The 22775-nt window shown below is 32.4% G+C and overlaps 1 protein-coding gene across 3 annotated transcripts; it reads left to right on the top strand.

Moving 5' to 3' along the window:
- The first annotated feature begins 117 nt into the window (after positions 1-117).
- On the top strand, positions 118-22713 carry LOC144841143 (casein kinase I-like). Of its 3 annotated transcripts, none has more exons than XM_078697352.1 (9): positions 118-311; positions 504-580; positions 1795-1905; positions 8815-8963; positions 15118-15346; positions 15779-15949; positions 16580-16728; positions 17088-17244; positions 19202-22713. In XM_078697352.1, the coding sequence occupies exons 2-9, from the start codon at positions 505-507 to the stop codon at positions 19441-19443; spliced, it is 1284 nt and encodes a 427-aa protein (XP_078553478.1). In that variant the 5' UTR covers positions 118-311; position 504; the 3' UTR covers positions 19444-22713. The 3 variants fall into 3 exon arrangements, with proteins under 3 accessions (XP_078553478.1, XP_078553477.1, XP_078553479.1); XM_078697351.1 differs by lacking the exon at positions 16580-16728 and adding an exon at positions 16347-16495; XM_078697353.1 differs by lacking the exons at positions 16580-16728; positions 19202-22713 and adding exons at positions 16347-16495; positions 17592-18129.
- The last annotated feature ends 62 nt before the right edge of the window (positions 22714-22775 follow it).

The raw sequence follows: 22775 nt of genomic DNA, 5'->3' as shown, positions 1-22775 counted from the left end.
TCATTTTTTTGCCTTCATGCACTGTCTCTCTGAACTTTGTATTTAAAAGTCCTACCGATATAAAGTTCATCATACGGGTTGCTGCTGAGATCTCGATGAAAAATTAGCGCATGCGTACTAAAGCAAAGAGATGCAACAGAAGGAATAGTTGACGTTTGGAGGATCAAAATGAAAAATTGAAAACCGTTTATAATCTATCTCATCAAATGATGAATATTACTGAATCTGTGATATTGATGACGGATGAAATTGCTAGATGAATTATTATAACTTATAGTTTAAAAAGATTGAGGAAATAGTAATTGAAAAAGGTGATATTTATTGTGTTTTTCATGGTGTATATCTTTTGTTGACGACGTAGCTAAGACAGCTGATTCATACAAATGACTAAGCCGTCTGCCTGATCTTTGTAGGGAAGTGACCAGGTTTCTGTTTCCAGTTTATCCTTTTTATGGACCTTCTGTTGAAATATAGATTCTTATGTGAATCTTTTCAAATTTCAGAATGGAGTTGAGAGTAGGAAATAAATACCGTCTTGGTCGTAAGATTGGAAGTGGATCTTTTGGAGACATTTATTTGGGTAAGGAAATTGATTTTAACCTTTGAACTACAACAGGTAAAATGAATATCAATGATATTCATAATTGTATACTAGGTATATTAAACTAGGCCTAGCCTAGTCCTGACTAACTGTTTTGTCACTCATTACTCTAGACGGCTAATGCAAGGATAGGCCTATGGATAGAGACGTTACCCATTACCAATTCTATTTAATATTAATAACAGTAGCAACAGCATTTCTGTAAATATTGTGGGACTGTAAAGAGTCATCGGTAATTATTAGTTTTGCACCTGACGGACAGTTTTAAAATAGAGCTTAGGGTTTTCCCAGTCGTCCGTGTGAATATCGCCTTCAAATATTTAGCCTTCACCAAATAAAGACAATGTCATTCAAAGTATTTTAAACCATTTTCTTGTTTACAAAAATCTAATCATTATTTTTCAATACAATACAATGGTAAAAAATTGAATTTGAATTGTAATTGTATCATCCATAATAGGAATAATCAATTATATCCAGATTGGTATAGTTGTAATTGTATTCCATGCACTAACAATAACGTCTCATCATATTCACATAAAACATATGCTGCGAACCACCAGTAATTTCAGTCAATACACTATTCAGAACATGGTGGTTTGTCCACCTCTTTGTCTGTTGTTACAATTTACTGATCTGACTGAATATCAATTAATATCAGACATTGATATGAGCCACACCTAGACAGAAAGTACTGTGTATTTACTATGACAACTAATAAAACAAGGAAATTCCAATTGAAATGTAAACAGTATAATGTGATGCTCTAGTGTGTTATGAAGTGTTCAGACGCATAAAGAATACTGTATGTAAATAATAATTGTATTTGTACTGTGACAAACAAGGAAATTCCAATTGTATTATTTGTTTAAAATGTAACAAAATAATAAATAGACTGGTACTTTTAGTGTGTTAATGTATGAAGGATTTAAGCTCTTAACATTGGTTGGTTAATTGTACTACTTTCACTTGAGATAAAGTTGTACCAATTTTAAAAAATGCAGTCGGTGAACTTCTAACCTAAATAATTCAATTTATCTGTTCATTAAACTAAATAGGATAAATTAGTTTTTAATGCTATTCAAATTCTGTAAATAAGCAAGTAATATAATATCTGATTTAATTATTAATTTGTTACTTGAATAATAATGAGATTATTGTATAATATTTTGTCTTTTCCTTCCTTCTTCCAGGTACGAATATAACAAATGGAGAGGAAGTTGCAATTAAGTTGGAATGTATCAAAACAAAACATCCACAATTACACATAGAGAGCAAATTCTATAAAATGATGCAAGGAGGAGGTACATAATTGTTACATTTTGTACTGTACTTTTTTATAAAAAAATATATTTGTATTGTATAGGGTATTTATTGTTTATCAGATTACTGGCGCTAATTTTAGCTTCATGTGAACACTGCTTTATTGAATGCTAGCTTCATGTGAACACTGCTTATTGAATGCTAGCTTCATGTGATTAACGAATGCTAGCTTCATGTGAACACTTCTTATTGAATGCTAGCTTCATGTGAACACTGCTTATTGAACGCTATCTTTATGTGAACACTGCTTATTGAACGCTAGCTTCATGTGAACACTGCTTTATTGAATGCTAGCTTCGTGTGAACACTGCTTATTGAATGCTAGCTTCATGTGAACACTTCTTATTGAATGCTAGCTTCATGTGAACACTGTTTATTGAACGCTAGCTTCATGTGAACATTGCTTATTGAATGCTAGCTTCATACGAACACTGCTTTATTGAATGCTAGCTTCATGTGAACATTGCTTATTGAATGCTAGCTTCATGTGAACACTGCTTATTGAATTCTAGCTTCATGTGATTATTGAATGCTAGCTTCATGTGAACACTGCTTATTAAATGCTAGCTTCATGTGAACATTGCTTATTAAATGCTAGCGTCATGTGAACACTTCTTATTGAATGCTAGCTTCATGTGATTATTGAATGCTAGCTTCATGTGAACATTGCTTATTGAATGCTAGCTTCATGTGAACACTGCTTATTGAATGCTAGCTTCATGTGATTATTGAATGCTAGCTTCATGTGATTATTGAATGCTAGCTTCATGTGAACACTGCTTATTGAATGATAGCTTCATGTGAACACTGCTTATTGAATGCTAGCTTCATGTGATTATTGAATGCTAGCTTCATGTGATTATTGAATGATAGCTTCATGTGAACACTGCTTATTGAATGATAGCTTCATGTGAACACTGCTTATTGAATGCTAGCTTCATGTGAACACTGCTTATTGAATGCTAGCTTCATGTGGTCACTGTCATGTGGTCTACCGACCTGTACCGACATTTAGTATGGTTCAAAACAATCCTCTACAGCTGTACAATCTCCCTCTATAAGATAATCAAATAATATGCCTACTTGTGAAGTGAATGAAGCAGTAAAGATGCATTTTACCTTTTTCTGACCTTTGGTTGACATTCATCTTACAATTGCCTTGCAAAGAAAAGGTGAATACATTTCTAAAAACTACCAATTTACTTGTGATAAATTGTACTTTTTGTACAGACATTAAAACAAAGTGATACTGGTTCTTTTGTTAGATAAAACGGAACAATTGTGATACCTTAAAGGATCATTTCTAAATTATCCTCAAATTTACCTAATACCAGTTTTTTCCTTAGGAACAATGCATTTTCCGTAGGAACAATGCATTTTCCGTAGGAACAATGCATTTTCCGTAGGAACAATGCATTTTCCGTAGGAACAATGCATTTTCCGTAGGTTTTAGATAGATGTTGCAGTGTTGACAACTTCAATGCATATAACCAGGCAAATAAACAAATCTGTTAAGCGAGAAGCTTGCCATTATAAAGTCTATGCAAGTCTGTGAAAACTGCTCAGACTACTCATTGTATAGAAATTGTGTAGAAATTAGTCCCGGTTCTAAAGCTTGTTCATACTTGGATGCAGTGACATGATGTAACACAAGTTGACCTATCACAAGTGGGATCCAAGCTTAAGCAGTGCTCATTTTAACACTCTTTATGCAGTATGCTACTGTCTGTAGTTTGCTTTAGACGTTTACGACGTTTTTTTGACCTAATTTAAGGTCACACAGTACATTTTATGTAAAAATATATACTATACTGTATGGACCCATTGCGATATTTTTTCGTCTTTAAATGGTAAAAATTGTCGATTCTAATCATTTTAGCAGCCTGCATGCATCGCGCACAGATTGATATTTTCATCTTCTTATGTGATGTACCCACTTCTAGTGACCGTGTGAAATGTTAAACAAATAACAGAACCGTAACTTTTCAGCGAAAATACCAGGTCTTTTTGTATTAATGGATTCTTCCAAAAAAGGAAACGAGACAGTTCGAGCTAGCGTACGATGTTCGTATGTTACCGTTCTTTACCAGCTAGGCCTACAAAACTAAGCCTAACTAAGCTAAGCCTAGAATCGTCTACGAGAGAACTTTCGTCGCGAGCTACAGTACTTAAATAGTACATTGTTTTTCTCTTTTTATCATAATTAACCTTAGAACGCACATTTAACACAAAAAATGACCTGGGTTAATGTTTTTATAGTTATATGCATTATTTTCACAAAACGTAAAAAATTGCAAATCTAGTGTCTTTAACTAGTCCAGTGGTTCAGTAGGCATGTTATGGTTCTGACTAATCAATTGAATTAAACTGTTTTTGCTAATAGAAATAACAGCTTTCAAATTTCATTAAAAATTCATTAAAATCATTAGAAATTAGTCATTTTAACCCAACCCTTTTTAGAATATTTAAATAATGAATAAATTATGAATAGTAAATAATGACAAAAACTTGGATGAGTCATTTGTGTAATTTTCAAGTTAAACTCTTGCAAAATATTCAATGTCACTATTTTCTATGAAAATAGCATTGAAGAAGAAAAGCTTTGTAGAGAAATATAATTTTAAGAAATCTAATTAAATTGAAATAAAAAGAATTCTTGCTGCGGATTAGAAAAGTAGGCCATGTTATAAATACAAGAGTTACTGTATACTGTATTCCTATTTAAAATGACCTGAAATGGACTTTCGATTTTCAAGATTAAATTCACACATGTTATTTAAATGTATCAAATTAACACAAGCCCATACAAATAAAAACAAAATGTATAGTATTTTGAGAAAAAAACGAAATTTTAAACCACCTTAAATTCGCGAAAATTACTCACGGCATTGCAATATTCTATTTCAACGATATCACATATACACACGACGATATCGAGAGCGTGTATGCCGCCCGATAGTCAGTGAATGATCGACAGCCTGGAAAGATATGGACTCCGAAAGATATAATTTATTCAATATCTAATTTTGTTGAAATATAGTGCCCTAAAATGTACTTTGTTTGTTCTAAAACCCAAATTTAGAAGGCCTAGGCCTACCTCTTCCCCAAACCTTTACTAGGCCTAGGCCCCCAGTGCGCGGTGGAGTCGATCCACCACACTCACCACCCATGCGAGGCTCCGTTTCATGCGATATCAACAACTTGCTGCTCATTGTCAAGTCAAAGTAAAATATGAATCAAATTCGTTTTCGAAATGCCTGATTCGTGACAAAAAAATTATCATCTCGTATTACTAATTTTTTTGATTTTCAAATGGGGCTTTCCCCAAAAGGGCGAATTTATATTTTGTAACAATATACATTCTAGCAACACCTAATAGACCCCAAAACATCATTCCAAAATGAAAAAAATCGAAAATCCGTTTCAGGTCCATTTTAAAGCATGGATGATTGGTGGAGATGGACAATTTCTTCTTCCCCACAAATTCTTTTTTATTTTTTTTTTTTTTTTTTTTTTTTTGTGTTTTCGGTGTCTAACCTATACATCTTCATGGTCATCCACAACTTGTTTGTATCCTTGGAAGACCCTAAGTACGTCCCTGGATATATATAGCTAATTAGAAAGATTAGGTGACTTTTAGCACTTACAGATAGTATTATACCCCATTCTGTTTCTGTTTATAACTGTATTCTTAACAGTGGCCATTGTTCTATACTGTATTCACATTGACAATCTTTAGAAGATTACCACTGGTGAACAATAGGATTGTATCCATGGTAGGCATTCACCTGATTTCAAAATCAATATTAAGACTTTAAGTATTTATATGTTATGTTTCTAACCCTGGGTGTGCAGGATCGAAGATAGTACTTTGACCTTGTGTCTGGTAAAACATTGGAGAGCTACAAAAAAATTTTCACCCTTGGTCAGTTGCCAACTACCTTCTTCTTTCATTCTTAGTTCTTTGTATTTGAAACTGTGATTTGATAGTACAGTCAACTTTCTTAAAATACAATACCAGATTCTACTAAAACCAGACTTCTCTTGAGGTCCAAAAAGTCTCAAACCAGACAGTTGCATAGCCCAAGGGTTTCTGGTATTGGGATTGGAAAGTACTCTAGATTTTACCACATTTTACATAAAATACAACCAATGTATAGCTTGATGATAAATAAGAAATTTAATAAATAATATGTCTGATTATCAGAATAAACAGTAGATTAAATACTATGATGAATGAATATTAAAAATTACTTCCATTAATTTGTTATTCTCAAAAACTGCTGATAAAATTCATTATGGAGTGCATTATAAAATGCATGAAACATGATGTACTGTAGCATGATTTATGTAAAGTAGGTAGAGTAATTTAGTTTATAAAAATCTTCTTAAGCTCTGTCTACACTATCAAACTAGTTTGACAAAAAAAGTGTGATGTGCCCAAATATGGTAGTGATATGGTTAAATATTAGTGCACATCTTATCACATTTTTTGTCACATACAGTAAAGTTTGATAGTGTAGACATTGTTTTCTAGGCGTAACACTAAGATTGTTTGCATTTGGCTTGTTCCACGCTGGCAAAAATGTTCTGTGGCATTGATATATGTTGCTAAGTATAATAATTTTAAACCAATCCTTGACATTAGGAATCATAAGAAGAAATCCCATTTTTAATGTTTTGTGGATAAAATAATTACGTTTTTAACAATAGTACTACAAAATAGTGTTTCTTTGTTGGTTTTGTAATGGCTTGTAATTTGAAAATGCATTATTACTGTGTACAGTAAAATATTTCATCATTTTTATTCAATGGTTGACCAGTTAAAAGCTAACCATATTTAATTCCACTGCATGTAATACTAATGTCGCCTTGACTGCGTTACAAGTAAACGTCGTCGTTACACACTAATCACAATCTGTACTTACTATTATTGCTATGCATATTTCTAGGGGCTAATTTTAGCTCTTGTTGTCATAGTTCAAATGAAACTCGTATAGCCTAGTTCTAATGTGGCTTTTAATTTGGGGATTTTTGATTCTGGGAAAATAATTTTATCAACAATATTTTAATTGAAGTAGAATATGTGCAGAAATGAGGCTGCTGCTAATTTAATGTTAATTTATTTCAATGTAGAGAAGGACATTTTAAATTAGATTTAGACCATAATGTTGTATTTATTTATTAAGATACACCTTGATTCAAAATTAAAATATTTCACATATTTAATACATTTCTGTACTCTAAAGTACATTAATAATGTGTGAATGAGTGAATACAAATTTATTTCAGTACTGTAAAAAAATAAATTAACATAATTTTGATAGTGCATAGTTGTTTGGGAAAATGAATTAAATGCAAACTGTAGCTAGACAAATGCTCATATTAGTTTTCATAACATTATTTAATATTAGTTTATCATCACACCAGCCCATCCGAAAGCTTGTCATTTATACTCGACCACTGGAAGAAGTTTAAATATTAATAGGATTATTTTTAGGAAATCATTTCCGGTGGTTTTCGTTTATTGCAAGTCGGTGTTATTGTATTTAAGTACCAATTTATAGAACAGATCCATGCAGGATTTTGATTTTAATACCTCAAAGGATGTCCTGGTAGAAGCCACAATATATGACCGGCGGTTAGTGATTAATAATAATAATACTCACCTTTGTGTCATGGACAACGGATTTACACTTAGTATTATGGAATTATTAAGACAAAATGTTTAGACTACAGTAGCGTATGACCATTTACACACAATCGGCGGTTTTCCCGCTCAGGAGGAATACAGATTCTATGTGGGACAAGCAACGCAGTTTTCTGATTACTGTTACTGCTCGTCTGGCCTGGTCTTTACCCAGCATACGTCTACTATTAGTAGACGAAAGAAAGCCTGTAATAAAATAACATTATATCCAAAACTGATATCGTTTTGCGCTTGGTGTGATAGTGAAAAAGCTCCCAGTACAAAATGTAGTGTTTAAGTTTCAGACTGTACACAATATGACCCTAGAAACCTTTGGGCTGTGTGTTTATTTGTGTTGACACTCAGACAGTAGAAGTTTACAAAAGATGATACAGTACATGCAATTTTTACATAACAATATAAACAATTAGTACGAAAAAAAATGGTCACAAGATGGTCATACTGAAGTATAGTACACAGTACTGTAGTAGAACTTGTTTTTAACTTGCATAACCTTTACTTCAAATGCATTTAGAGGAATCTGTATTTCTACTACTTGGACCAGACTAATGATAACAAAGCTAACTGTAACCCATATTATCTGTGCTGGGTATGGTATGAAATCAAGCCATGGCCATATTATTATTACAGTAAAGGAATTCTGTCATGGAAACATCACACATTGATTTAGTAATCCTAACATACTTAGAATTACTGATATTTCTAATTAGAAGCCACTGATAATATCAGGCATGCACTATGCTATAGTGCATGCACTGTTGTCGACCTTTATTGACATTTTGGTGTACTGTAGGTCTATGAAAGAAATAAGCATCTTCATTTGTCACAGCTTATGAAAATAAACATTTGGAGCAGGATGTTTTATCTAACAATTCTGTTAAAGGAGATAAGGCTCCATTATTATTTTTTCGCCAATTTGTTTTTTATTTTATACTGAATAAAAATGAAATTCGGCTTTAAATTAAATCAATATCTGTGCTACAGTAGCTATATTGCTTGTATCCATGGAAAGATTATTTACTCACTCATTGCCTCATCCTTCGAATACCATTGGTCCCATACTGTATTATTGCACATGTGCGCGATAAAGAACATTAAATTCCAAAAGGTAAGGGGTTAAACTGTGTCCCATTGTTCTGATCATCTACAATAACTATATTTCATTTTTTGTTATTTACAGTGGGGATACCAACAATAAAATGGTGTGGAGCAGAAGGTGATTACAATGTAATGGTGATGGAGCTATTAGGACCTAGTTTAGAGGATTTGTTTAACTTCTGTTCCAGAGAATTCAGTCTTAAAACTGTTCTACTATTAGCAGACCAGCTGGTAAGTTAAGAATGGTACCTGTAGACCTGAATTGGTTGGCCTACATTATGGTTATGATGCTTGGCTACCACTCCAAGGGTCCTGGGTTCAAGTCCTGTCACATGTCAGGATTTTTTTTTTTGTCAGGACAAAATTACAACTCCACTCCCAAAGACTTGTAATAAGACTTTGTTTTAGTAGAGCATCTTGTGTATTTGTTTGTCTTGTGAACCTTTAAGGGTCCCTAATGATCAGCAATTGCTGGATGGATCACCCTCATTAAATATGGTCAAAAAAAAAAAAATTAACTTCTTATATGGGTGGAACATGTTGTGAGGCCTGCTCAAATAAGAGTTTTCCCATTGCGTTTATGCTTACAACCCATACACTATTTGATTAGAATTCTTGTTCAATAGCCAACCGTACGCTTGTTTTTAAAAATTTACAATTTGGCAAAAAATAGAATTGGCGACCTTTCAACAGTTTTGCGAAAGGAAAATTAACCTTGAAGTGAGCGTAGCAACCCCAGTTTGTTAACTAATGAACAATAAATCATGTGAAAAGAAATTAATTTATTTATTTATTTATTCTGTCTTTATACTGAATGACACTTTCAGTGCTAAATCATTGATTTCCAAAGTGGTTCAGTAGAGAACATTAACAATATAATAAAAATAATTCAAAGACAAGTAACAAAGTAATTTAGTACACACACATTTACAAAAAGGTAACTATCTACAAAACATACAGGATATAAAAAATGGAAGGAATTCAAGGTAAAAGATACTTAATATTTTGAATTAAATTTTTAAAAGTTGAAAGTGTCATAGATTTATAGTTTGTTTTTGTGTCAATTGAAAAGGGGAAAAAACAATAAATCATACACACTCACATTTTGATACTGTAGTTAGGAAAAGTTATATAGCTTTAAAATTGAATTGTGTTAAAGAGTTGATTGAAATGTTATTATTAATTGGATTTCTTTGAATCATTAGAGAGAGAGTTGGAGACAGTCATTAAATAATTTCCTAACATTTCTGTTTAATTACCAATAATGAGTTCATAGAAATTACACCTTGTAATGGAAATTGAAATTAATGAAACCTTTCCACAGAATTTATTTTATGACATTTGTAAAATTCAATAACGAAAAAAATAGCCGTCCTCAATACAAATTATAATGCATTCAATATAAAACATATTCTAGCTAAGTACTGCGTCTTTATTTTAAATACTAGTGGTAGGCTATTTCTCGGTTTGTTTTTCCTTCATATGATTGATTTACTCCTAACTGAAAATATTATATCAAGGAAGCTGAATTGAGTTCCGATGAGTATGATTACAAACTGTTCATGCTAAATAAATCTACGAGAAAACAAATAAATAAACCTATTGTTTATGATGCTTCATTTATTCAACTACCTGTACTCAAACATCTTAACAATAGCTTAAATATCATTGGCTGCAAGAAGTGTAAACGGTAATTATATAAGCATTGTTTGAAATCTGAGAAAATATTCACCTATTGTTACAGCACAATGTTGCATAATAACAATGCAATTAGCATAATTAACTAACTCCTATTTCTGTAGTTCAAACTGATTATTGGCTAATTGTGGATCATTATTATGCCAATAGAATATGTATAAATTCTTATTTTGTGTTTCTTAAACCTACTCAACAGAGATGCCTGAGTATCAGCTCCTTTTTGTACATGCAGGAATTTTGTACTATGTACATTGTTGTACATGTAAGCATGATTAATATGTTATCGTCTTCCTTTATAACAAAGAGAAATGACTATTCAATTTGGCATTAACAAACTACAGGCTTAGTCTTGACTTAATAATATTTTTGTTTTTAATATTAAATGCAATGTAGAATACATTATTCAACTATAGTTGAAGAAAATAGTCAAGTAGATATTTAATTTAAAAATAGCATCCTGTACATGATAACATAAAAATAAAGAATATATTGTTTTATAATTTTAGTTGTTGTATTGTACACAAACACTTTACTGGTCACTTTTTTAGATACAGTAAATGTGTTTGGTTATTATATTATAACAGCAGACTTGTGTCCATACATCATATCTGAAATTTAATATTTTATTAGTGACCTATAAATAAAAACTGATCATATTTCTGTCAACAGTTCTAATGTTGTTGACAAATTAGTTGCCAATTCATTGTTAGATTTTCACCCAATTCACAAAATTGTTAACAGGTGTCACTACTGCTTTCTGGCAAAAACTTGTTTTCATTGTTGTGTGCCAATATATGATTCATGCAATGATTTTGTTCATGCTTCTGTGAGTTAACCTAAATAGAAATAACATTTAAACCTTACAAAAGTGTGAAATATTCACGGAACCAGTTGGTGCATGGTGTCATTGTCATTTATTTATTTTGTTATTGAAGGAGGTTTACATCGTTTATGGCTGCCAACAAAATTGGCTGCACAATTTTAAAAATAATAGTCCTAAATATTTATATACCAAAAATAATCAGCATAACACTAAGTAAGAGTAACACAGTGGATGGATCCCATTGAAATACTGAAATTTAAATACAAAGCGACTACAAAATGAAGCAATTATTTTATTTAATAGTTCTATAGATCTTTAATATTCTTAAATGATATTAAATAATAATCAATAACTAGAATTTAATTCGTCACTTTGACGAATTATAGGTGATCATTTTTATCATTTTACTGAAATAAATTTTTTTTAAACATGCACGTACGTTAACATACGATCGGAAAATGTTGATGTATGCCATCCTATTATATGCTTATAGTGCTGAGTTGTGCCTATATGCCATATACAATATGTACAGTATATACTGTATATCTATATACAGTGTAGCATAGGTGAAATTACGGGACACGCATGTTCTAATTTTTTGGCATGATGACGTTATCAAACTAAACTTTAAGATGACAATTTCGAAAGATAATTAATTGAGCAAAAAAATATAAGATTTGGAAAAAAATTTGGCACGTAGAAGCGCTGTGCGCGCTCTTTGAATTGTGTATAACTTTGACGAAAAATATGAAAAAACTACTTTTTCACTTCAACTGGCCATATGTTAACGTCACAACATCCGATAGGCTTAATTTTTATATGAATTAATATCTAAATTTCATCAGCTTTCATAATAAATTATAATCATCAAGGTAACCTTCAATTCTGAAGAGCTGTAAGATATTCAAATTTACTGCGAAGGTGAAATTACACGGCCTACGTTATTCAAGTTTTTACGCGTGATGACGTCATTAAAATGAAGATAGTGTCAACTCATGATAAAGATAATTAATTAAGCAAGCACATACTGAAAGTTGTGCGAAATTCGAGCACACATAACCAAGATGCGCTCTGTTGAATGTGATAATCTACACAAAAAGATAACAAATCCTAATTTTTAAATTCAAGTGGCCATTTGATGACGTCAAAACATTTTGTACGTAAAATGTGTACATGAATTCATACCTACAACTCAATGGCTTCCAGAATAAGTTAAAAAAATCGGGGGTCATCTTGCATTCTGAAGAATTATTTTCATTTTAAAAAAGACCTATTTTTCACCATTTTCAGAACTTTTGTAAAATTAATGTGCGCACTTTGTCATTTTTAACGTGCTCGTATAGCGTTATTTTAAGTCGGAACTGACTCAAATTTGGTGAATGTACTAAGGATGGTGAGTAGAATGAGATTTGTAAAAAAAATTCATGTTTTTTACGCTTTTTAAGTATCGCGCGCGCAAAAACGCATTTTTGCGCAGTAATTTTTTGAAACACGCAAATGGCCTAATTCATGCTCTAAATTGATCAAAACTTAATTTTGAGCGTTTTAAATTTTTAACGCGCGATATCACGCGCATGAACCTACGTGCGCGTGCGTTTTTATTTGCTAATATTTTTACCCTTGATCTGAAGTTTACGTGTAGTGAATTTCATTAATATGTGATAATGAATTATGGAGATATGATTGATAATGTGATTTCGCAAAATGGCGTATAAATGTCGTCACGGATGAGTGATCACGCTGGAAAGCTTATTAGGATTAAGTTATATTATTTGAAAGATATTCTGAAATTTTTGTAATCATTGACATTAAACTTTTTGAGATAATTGTTACACAAAATAGTGTACAGAAACAATAAAAAGAAAAAAAAAAATAATAATAAAGATTTTATACAATAACAATAGGTGATCATTTTATTCTAAATGATCACCTAATTAATGAAGTCCCAATTGCATTGTTGTACTTATACTGTAAGGGAAATTGTATGCCACTACCATTTGTAGTACACTCATTTCCTGCAATATAATAATATATAACATCCTTTTAAAGGATGTTATATTAATATTATTATGTTTCAAGTTTTGATATAGCTTGCAATGCTTATCTAACAAAACTATCGTACAGGTGAAATAAAATTATCAGTATATTTCCATATTGTTAATTGAAATGTTTGCACGATTCATTGATTAACCTGAGTTTCCTATATTTAATATTAACTAATAACATTTCCTTCAATAGTGCTATTTTAGTTGGCAAGTTTTTTTTTTTTGGCAGGCAGATAGACCCCACCCAACAAAATATTGTGAATCACATAGTACATACAAGAGAGTATAGGTTATGCACTCAAACCTTAACTGTGACCTGTAGAAGAAAGCTTTGGGTCAACGACCAATGAAATAATATGAGTCAAATTTCTGTTGTCATGTTTCTAATGTTGTTAAATAAGCTATGGATGTTTAACTAGATAAAGCTAGGGAGGGTGGTGCAAAAATAATCAAGGTCATTTGATACTGCTGTATGTCTATAGATGAAAGGCCTACAGTAGGTATAGGTAGGAGATATTAAATCTGCCCCTGCTCTTGATATACTGTACAATATAACAGATACAGTATGTATGATGCGATATAAGAGTTTTAGAGATGACTAATGCGTGATATGTTTATTGTAAATTACGGTCATTATGTAAATGAGTAACTAATACAGTTCAGTATACTTTACACTATTCATCGCAAATCGGTAAAATAGATAACAAAAATATGAACAACCACAATGCATGCGACAAGATGTGTGGTTATATTAGGAAGGAAGAGGTTTCAGCTGGATATTGTAATTTTGAAATATTTCTTATAGTTCACAGTAAAATGGACACTTATTCTAAACTCTGTCTACACTATCAAACTAGTTTGACAAAAATGTGTGATGTGCCCAAATATGGTAGTGATATGCCCAAATATGGTAGTGATATACCCAAATATGGTAGTGATATGCCCAAATATGGTAGTGATATGCCCAAATATGGTAGTGATATGACATAATTTCCATATATGGGCACATCACATTTTTTTCTCACATAAAATGTGTAGACAGCGCTTTAGGCAGTATACATTTCATACTGTAGCTGATGTTATACACTCAATAACCTCCCCACGAATTGTCCATGCACTGAAAAAGAACAAAGACAAAATAATGTGTTCAGAGCATTTTAAAATCATTCTTCCTTTGTCTTTGATTTTATTACAGTAGGTTAATTCTTATACCCACTAGTACCAGTAGCATTTACAAACTGTAGGCGTTTTAATTACTACTCCTTTATAAAAGGTCACTGTTTTTGCATATCCATTATAAAAAAGAAAAAATAGCACTGTGGTTTTATGGTTGATACATTCTGGAAAAATGTATGATTTCAACAAATTGTAAAGAGACCAGAGTAGAAACACTACCTACAAAAATTAGTCTGAAAATATGCCATATTGTGAAGTTTTAATACATTTGTGCTTTCATAATCTTTTTCAATTCATTTCAATGACATTTATTTCAACCAAACATCAACCTAATTTGTGCATTTACAAGACAACCAAAATATTTAAAAAGTATCATTTGGTCGAGGGACTACATAGACACTTACAAGTTTGTCACTGACCCCGCTCCTCATAGATGTACTACATACAAATAAAAGATTTACATGGAGTACATAAACAAAATAATTTAACACATGTTAAATCAGATAGAACGGCACATCCTGTTTTTTACGTGATACTAACTGTATTTCTTTTTGATGTGTTGCAGACACAAATTTGTTGCGGTAACAAATGTGTTACAACATCTTGACTGCTTTTTCTCAAACATTTTATTTTGTTCTTACAGATTAGCAGAATTGAATATATCCACTCTAAAAACTTCATCCATCGAGATGTCAAGCCAGACAACTTTCTGATGGGCCTAGGAAAGAAGGGCAATCTAGTATATATTATAGACTTTGGTCTGGCTAAGAAATATCGAGATTCTCGCACACACCAGCACATACCCTATAGGGAAAATAAAAATCTGACAGGCACAGCACGGTATGCTAGTATAAATACGCATTTAGGAATAGGTGAGCTATGTTTCCTTTGTCTTTTGTAGTGACTTTAGTGATAGCCCGGCTCTTTAGGTCTATTTCGTTCCTAGCTTACCTAGATAAACCAACAATAGCCCTTTCTCTTCAAAGAGTGAGATATAACTTGAAAAATGGTATAGTCCATTTGTCCCCACAAACCACCATCATCATTTTTCACTCTGGTGAAAGCCCGACTCTTTCAATATTACAGTAAAACATTTATTAAAAACCTGAATGACCAAAACGTAATTATTGAGATAGTCCATCCACAGATGCATTCAGTCTGAATAAAATCTGTTTGTATTAAATTTTTATTGAACAGTTAGTATGAGTAAAATGTATTGTAATGAAGGGAAAGAAATACAATTTTAACTTTTGTTTGTCCATTCATGTGTAGCTTCTTATTTAATTCTTTTTTTTTAATTTCAGAACAAAGTCGGAGAGATGACTTAGAATCCCTAGGTTATATGCTAATGTACTTCAACCTAGGGAGCTTGCCATGGCAAGGTTTAAAGGCTGCCACTAAACGTCAAAAATATGAGAAAATCAGTGAAAAGAAGATGTCCACACCCATCGAAACGCTCTGTAAAGGCTATCCTTGTAAGTATAGTGTTGATAGCTTGCCTTCTTTACATTTACAGTATATACATTTCATTATCAATGTACACATACATTATTATCATCTAACATACATATTATGTAAGATGTTGTTGACTTGCATACTGCAGTACATTGCTGTACTGCAGTAATTAGAATGTTACATACTACTAACTCAATGCATTAACCATCTGCTTTTTTCTCAGATTTCTTCTCTTTCCATTCAACTTTTTATTTCATTCTTCATTACCATAGATTGCACATTCTCCACACGAGTGAGTGTCTTCTCCATTGCAGTGTCTTTGTGTTCAGCTGTGAACCCGCTTTCTTCTTTGGCAAAACGTTATGGTTTTCCTTTAAAATAATCTCCACCCTTCTTTTCTGTTTTTTTCTTTTACAGCGGAGTTTTCAACGTACCTTAATTACACGCGGTCCCTCAGATTCGACGAAAAACCCGACTATTCATATCTACGACAATTATTCCGGAACCTGTTCCATAGACAGGGTTTCACTTACGATTATGTCTTTGACTGGAATATGCTGAAATTTGTAAGTACCTCATCCGCCCCTTTCGTTGATTCATTTGTCCACTTTAACGACACTGCGCTATTTTTATATGTTCCGCATCCACAGCTGAATTTACCACCTTCCTAAACAACTGTCGTTCCTTGCGCTTCGAAGATAAACCCGACTTCTCCTATCTCAGACAACTGTTCAGAAACCTCTTCCATAGACAAGGATTTACCTACGACTATATGTTTGATTGGGCTATGCATAAATTTGTAAGTATATACCCATTCAGCCCGTCCACTACCAATCATGCTATGGTTTGAATAATTGTATAGGGGGGGTGCGATTATACCCCATATTTTCATGATAATGTTGTTTTCAATAGTCCACTGACCTAGTTTTAGTAAACTAATTGTTTTCAGTGCCTGTTATGATTTGAACTGAGACTTTACTTTAATCATCCATTAATTAAAAAAGTAGAAGGATGGAATATAGTTTTAAATACTATTTAATGTTAACAATGCATTTTATTTGTATACTACATTGTACATTGAATGTCACTGTTTTGTATGTGTGATAAACCATTATATATGTGTATCAGACTTTAATACAATATCTGTTGCTCTTGCAGGGTGGCCGTACTAACGATGACAGCAGTAGAGAGGTACGTGATCGTGATGGTAGACACCATCCTAGGAGTTCAACAACGAGGGCGCTGATGGGCACGGCAACTGGACGTGCCAATGCCCAAGCGGGTGGTGCTTCCAATGCTGCAAACGCCATGCAAGGTTTGCCTGTTTTTAAATTCTTTTAACTGTATAAATGTTTGCCTACCCTCTCAATTCTGGGGTTTTGGTTCTATTAAATTATTACTGGTGTGTTTTTCACAGGTAAGTACAGACGTTTTAGGCAAATTAAAGCACACTGTAAATTTTAACATTTTTGGCTCAACCAATGCTTACATTAGTCTAGTTTTCATGCTTGTTTATATATCCAGATGGGGACAACATGCCGTTTAAAAAATAAGGAATAAAATAAAAATCAACCTGTCAACTATGAAGTTTGACCTATTGACCTCTCATTATCTATGTTTTTCTTTCATACTTTAATGAAATTTTTGCCTATCCTTTTTTAGCCTATAATAAATCGCATACTACCACAAGAGCTAGCAAAAGTAATACCACTGGTTTAGAAGCAGGAGGGGGTAGACATTTAGGCCCTAGGAGATCTAGCAAATTGGATCATTTTTAAGCTCAACAATAGCAAGATTTAGGCAGTTGTAGCATCAAGGTGTCGGCAAGAATAGGACAGTTGTAGGCTGAATATTCCAGGCAAAATATGCCAGTTGTAGGCTCACAATACCAGGCAAAATAGGCCAGTTGTAGGCTTACGATACCAGACAGATAGTCAAGTTATAGGCTCAAGAACCAGTCTGTTTAATCTACCAGAATTGACATGTTCTAGCCACAATGAACGTTAGATTTCAGCCAGCATAGGAGGTCTCAACTTTGGTAGACCAGGTTGTAGTTGAGTCAGTATAGAGCAGTTTTATGTAAACAACCTTAACCAGTATAGAACTGAAGTTTGATCTTTGCTGTAAATTATTATGAAATCATTTTTATTTTTGTTTAAATGCTATATTATTTAAATATTAATTATTTAAATAAATAAATATATTATTTGTTAGCCATTATTTATAAATTGTGAATGTAAGTTTTAATTTAGAATAATGTTGTTTTTTGAGCTTTTGTAAATAAAATACTTAAATTTGATATTGTATTTACAAAATAGCACTGTATAACAATTAACTATATACTGACTATAATAAATTATTAATAAAACAGTATTTATATTATATATTGAATTATCCCAAGATAGTTTCTTGGGTGATAACATTTTTATCTCAGCAACATAAATGTATCTTGTCTAATTTGATGTTTTGTTTAAAAATTAAATTTTGTTTTCTTAAATGATGAGCATTATTTGATCTAACATAATTAGAAAATGTCCTTGGTTCATTAGTTCAAAATGCAAATTAAATCATGAATATTCATGAACAGTGTGTGACAGCTTCATAAATGACTACGGCATTACCAGTTGTATTATTCCATGGTCATACACAAACAGTTCTGTAGTTTGCAATTACTAGTGTTCGCTAGACTGTGACAGTCGAGTAAAGACACTGTTTTATAATCTAAATTATATCCACTACCAAACCTAATTAGCATATTGGATACGCTCAAGTGATCAGGACATTGTACCCTGGTTTGTTAAGCCATCTTTCAGCGAATACATAATATGAACAACATACTGCACAACAGGGATATTTGTATGTGTTTGCACTAAATAGATCTCAATCCTTCCTTAGAGCCTATATATAGCACCATATAATAGTTGATTATTTAATTAATTTCATGTATGTTAGAAAACTGAAGAATACTGTATTTAAATGTGAATAATTATATTTGAGTTCTTGCTACATTATATATTATTCGTAGTTTGTATTGTTTTTTCTGTATTCTATTTGTCTGCAAAAAAAGTAATGCTAGGTAGGTACACAATGCATTGAACTACATTAGTTATTTTAGGCCCTGGTAAAATTATCCGTACTAGGCTGTTGGGGCTATTGTCACGTTTTGATTTTGACCTCATTGTGAAATAAGCAAATTTATTTAGATGCAGTAAAAAAAAGTAAACAATGTTGGTTGTGTAGACTTTTTGTCATACTTCTTTCTTTTTTTCTAGGAACTTCACCACGACCAATATCAAGAGCAGAGGCACAAAGGTCAGTCAGTAGACGGCTGCATAGAGGCCAAGCAAGTGCCCAACTAGGAGGCAGTGCTGACCCTATGCGTCGTGAAGGAACCAGGCTAACGACGCCTTACTCTGCAATGAATGGTGCCGCCAATCCTCCTCTTCGACCTGCAGACCTTCCACGAGAAGATGGCACGTCAAGGACTGCTTCGTCGCGTTATCTCAGAAAATGACTAGATAAATATCAGATATCACCGACTTCAAAAACTATTTTGCGGGAGTAATCATTGTACGGATGATGAAAAACGTATCAACCAATCCGATTCAAGCAGACTTACGGCTGTGTTTTATATCCTTGCCTTCTATAACGCTTCCTGCTATTGGTTGAATATTTTTCATCTGCAATGAATTAAACCAATCGGTTTGAGAATGAACTTCAGAGAATGCCTGAAGCTGCCATGCAATATTAAAGAACATCTTTGATTGGTTGAGATGGATCTCCAAAGGTTACCCATCATCTGACAAGCCTGTTTGTGTTTTAGCAGCAAGGTGTACTTGGATGGTATGAATTTGAGACCTGAATGACATCATGAAGGAGGATGAGTGAATGAATGGAAATTGAATGTTGTGTATACTAAAAACATTGCAATGTAACAAATTAAATGAATATTTTAAATATTCTACTGAAGTTACGACAAATTGTATAGCTCTTTCTGTAGCAATGGCTGCAATACACATTGTACGATAGCAGTTACTGTAGTTACAGCTATAACCATGTTGTTTACATTTCAGGTTTCTTCAGTGAAATTCTGCAGTAACTGCAGTAGACATAGTGTGACATCCTCCTCCTATATTGATTAAATAACCAGACTTTATATAGCGAGATTGTGTATAATACTGCTTTAATAAACAACATGAGATTAATAATAAAATCTCATCTAATAAAAATAAATTTATCCGGTCTTTAAAACATATACCTACTCAGTTTGTATGGTATGAACATTATCCTTACATTTTCAAACTCATTTGTTTCCATTCTTAAACTTTTTAAATTAATAAACGAATTATTATTATTTTCAATTTCAACGAAACAAAATTTGCATCAGTCCTGTTGGACGATTGCCATGTTTTACAGAGTGTTTTCAGCACTTAAGTAACCGGTGTTGGAAAATGGGATGATAAAAAAAACAATAAAAATATTTAATACAAATCATAAAAAATAAATTTGGATAGTTGTTGAAGTTGTTTCAAGCCTAAATAAAAAAGTCGATAATAATGGTTTCAGGGGACTAAGCCACCTTGAACACCTCTTCAGGATTATCCAAATGGTTTATGGTAGTAGAGAATCTGGGGGTCTTCATACCTTGGCCTCGTTGACACAGGCACACTTTCAGTCTGAAATAGCAAGCATGGAAAATCACTTTTATAAAGGTATATTCCATTCATTCAACTTGAATACACACTGCTCAATCATGGATCTATAATGGCTCAATCTATCTATCCTCATAATATGTGCAATTTGTTTAAATTAATTGGTAGATACCATTATTATTATTACCCATTGTAAATTAATTCACCGGTGCAATGGTGTTCAAACCCCCTTCTAATAATGGTATCGCCAAATATCACAATTTCAGTTGATGCAAACCAGGATTTACATTTATTTATTTTGTACCAATTTTGTATCGTTTTTTGCCCTATATATCCAATATTAAAAATGTGACATTTTCCCCTCAAAACGAATCATCAGACATCCAAGCCGGTACTATGACTAATTTGGTTTTCATTTGAATGTAATTGTACAGTATTGTACGCTTTTTTTTCTCCCAAATATTTTCTGATAGCTATACACAACTTGTGTTCCATTTGAGACAACAATTTTGATATTGTTTAATATCTTTTTTTTAGTACCATGCAACCACTTAGATACAATTATGAGGGGCTATTTTTTACATTTTTGTTGTTGCAATTGAATTGGTTTAAAAAACCCCACCAAATTTAGATGATGATGATGATGAATAATGTTCATTTGAACAGAAACTTGATAGGTTAATCTATGCCAGGCTCTGATGGGTAAATGTTCCGAGCTCTGTGGCTATTGCGAGTCAAAACAAAATGGAGGCTGATATCAAGCACACATGGTTCATACAACACCTGTGCATTATTTCCTACTAAAAGCCTTAATAATAGAAATTTGATTGTTGCACACATTTGTTTACTTACATAACGTATAATCAATAGTGGAAATGTACTATGTGTTATGTTACACATTTTGTGAACAATATTTTATAGAAACTCGTATGAATGTTATTTTTTAATGTTATTTATTATCAATATTACTGTTTGTATTGTTATGACTGCTGTCAAAGATTTATTATTATTTTTGATTCATAAATTTATCATTAAAATATGCTGGCATCTCAAAATAAAAAGTTGCTAAGCTACTGAGTAGTTGACCCCCTAGCCCCTGAGTGATGACTCTAATAATGACCTCTGACCTTTCTTCCTCCTTTCCCAAGCTCAATGTAGGCACAAACTGGATACGTTTGTAAGAATAAACTTGTATATAGCGTCAATCAGAAATTAGTGGGTGGGAAAAAAGATGGGAGAAGTTAGCTTCTATTACAATAGAAATATTTAAAAATATATACAATAAAAAAAAGGGTGTGGTAGAGCTGAATTGTGATATCACGTGTTGCCAGATAATTTTTATCTGATTATCATTTTTATCCGTTATTCTTTCTACCAATATCCTTTGCATGTCAGCCTATGTACAGTGAGTAAATATGTTTTTAGGCTTGGTAGTTGCTGGCAGAAGAACATCTGTCTAGTATTTTAATCAAGTTTCCTGGGTGAGATTGAATGTTGTAGTAGATGTGTCGAAGGAATTTCAAATGAGTTTGGTTGCCTAGTTGCTTCGAAGGCAGAAATTTTAAATACCTACGCAACTAACAAGACATTTTTAACTGGTTGCAACGGAAAATAATTACTACTTCGGGCGCCCTTCGGGCGCTAGAATGATATCTGTACAATGCATTGGGTAATCGGATTGAGGTAACTATTAAAGTCTGTCTTAGTTGCAATAAAAAAGAATTGACAAGATCGGGCGCTAGAATAAACTTATGCCATGCTTTGGATGATCGTGTAAACATATCCTTTAGTGGTACAGTAGTGTTCTGATCTTTGACATGGTCATCAAGGCTGAGAGGCCTTTAAACCAAATTAACGGGATAATAATATTGTTTATTTGTAATCAAATTTGCATATATTGTATATCAATTATTATTATTTAATTCTCATTAAATTGCATGTACAGCAACTGTATATCGATTCATTTATAGTTTCTTAGAGAACTTGCTAGATTTATTCGTTTTTTTTTATCCCGTTAATTTGGTTTGAAGAAACTGTTGTAATATTCTTTGTATTTTACTGTGATTATGTAGTAAAACGTGTGTTTGTTGCTATAAGTGTCAAATAAACTTGTACAGAAAGAGAACATAAAATGGCGTCCGTTTGTGTATTATTTCAGTCAAACCGTGAACTACAGTACTATAAAAAAAAAAGA

Source organism: Antedon bifida, chromosome 4, assembly GCF_963402885.1.
Source record: "Antedon bifida chromosome 4, ecAntBifi1.1, whole genome shotgun sequence".
Classification (NCBI taxonomy): Eukaryota; Metazoa; Echinodermata; class Crinoidea; order Comatulida; family Antedonidae; genus Antedon; species Antedon bifida.
This window is presented reverse-complemented; position numbering and strand designations above follow the sequence as displayed.

Bases quoted from the DNA above. Each gene is read 5' to 3' on its own strand.
- LOC144841143 (XM_078697352.1), top strand. From the start codon at position 505: ATGGAGTTGAGAGTAGGAAATAAATACCGTCTTGGTCGTAAGATTGGA. The intron at 1,906-8,814 runs GTACATAATTGT...TGTTATTTACAG, and splicing joins TAAAATGATGCAAGGAGGAG to TGGGGATACCAACAATAAAA. The intron at 15,347-15,778 runs GTGAGCTATGTT...TTTTAATTTCAG, and splicing joins AAATACGCATTTAGGAATAG to AACAAAGTCGGAGAGATGAC.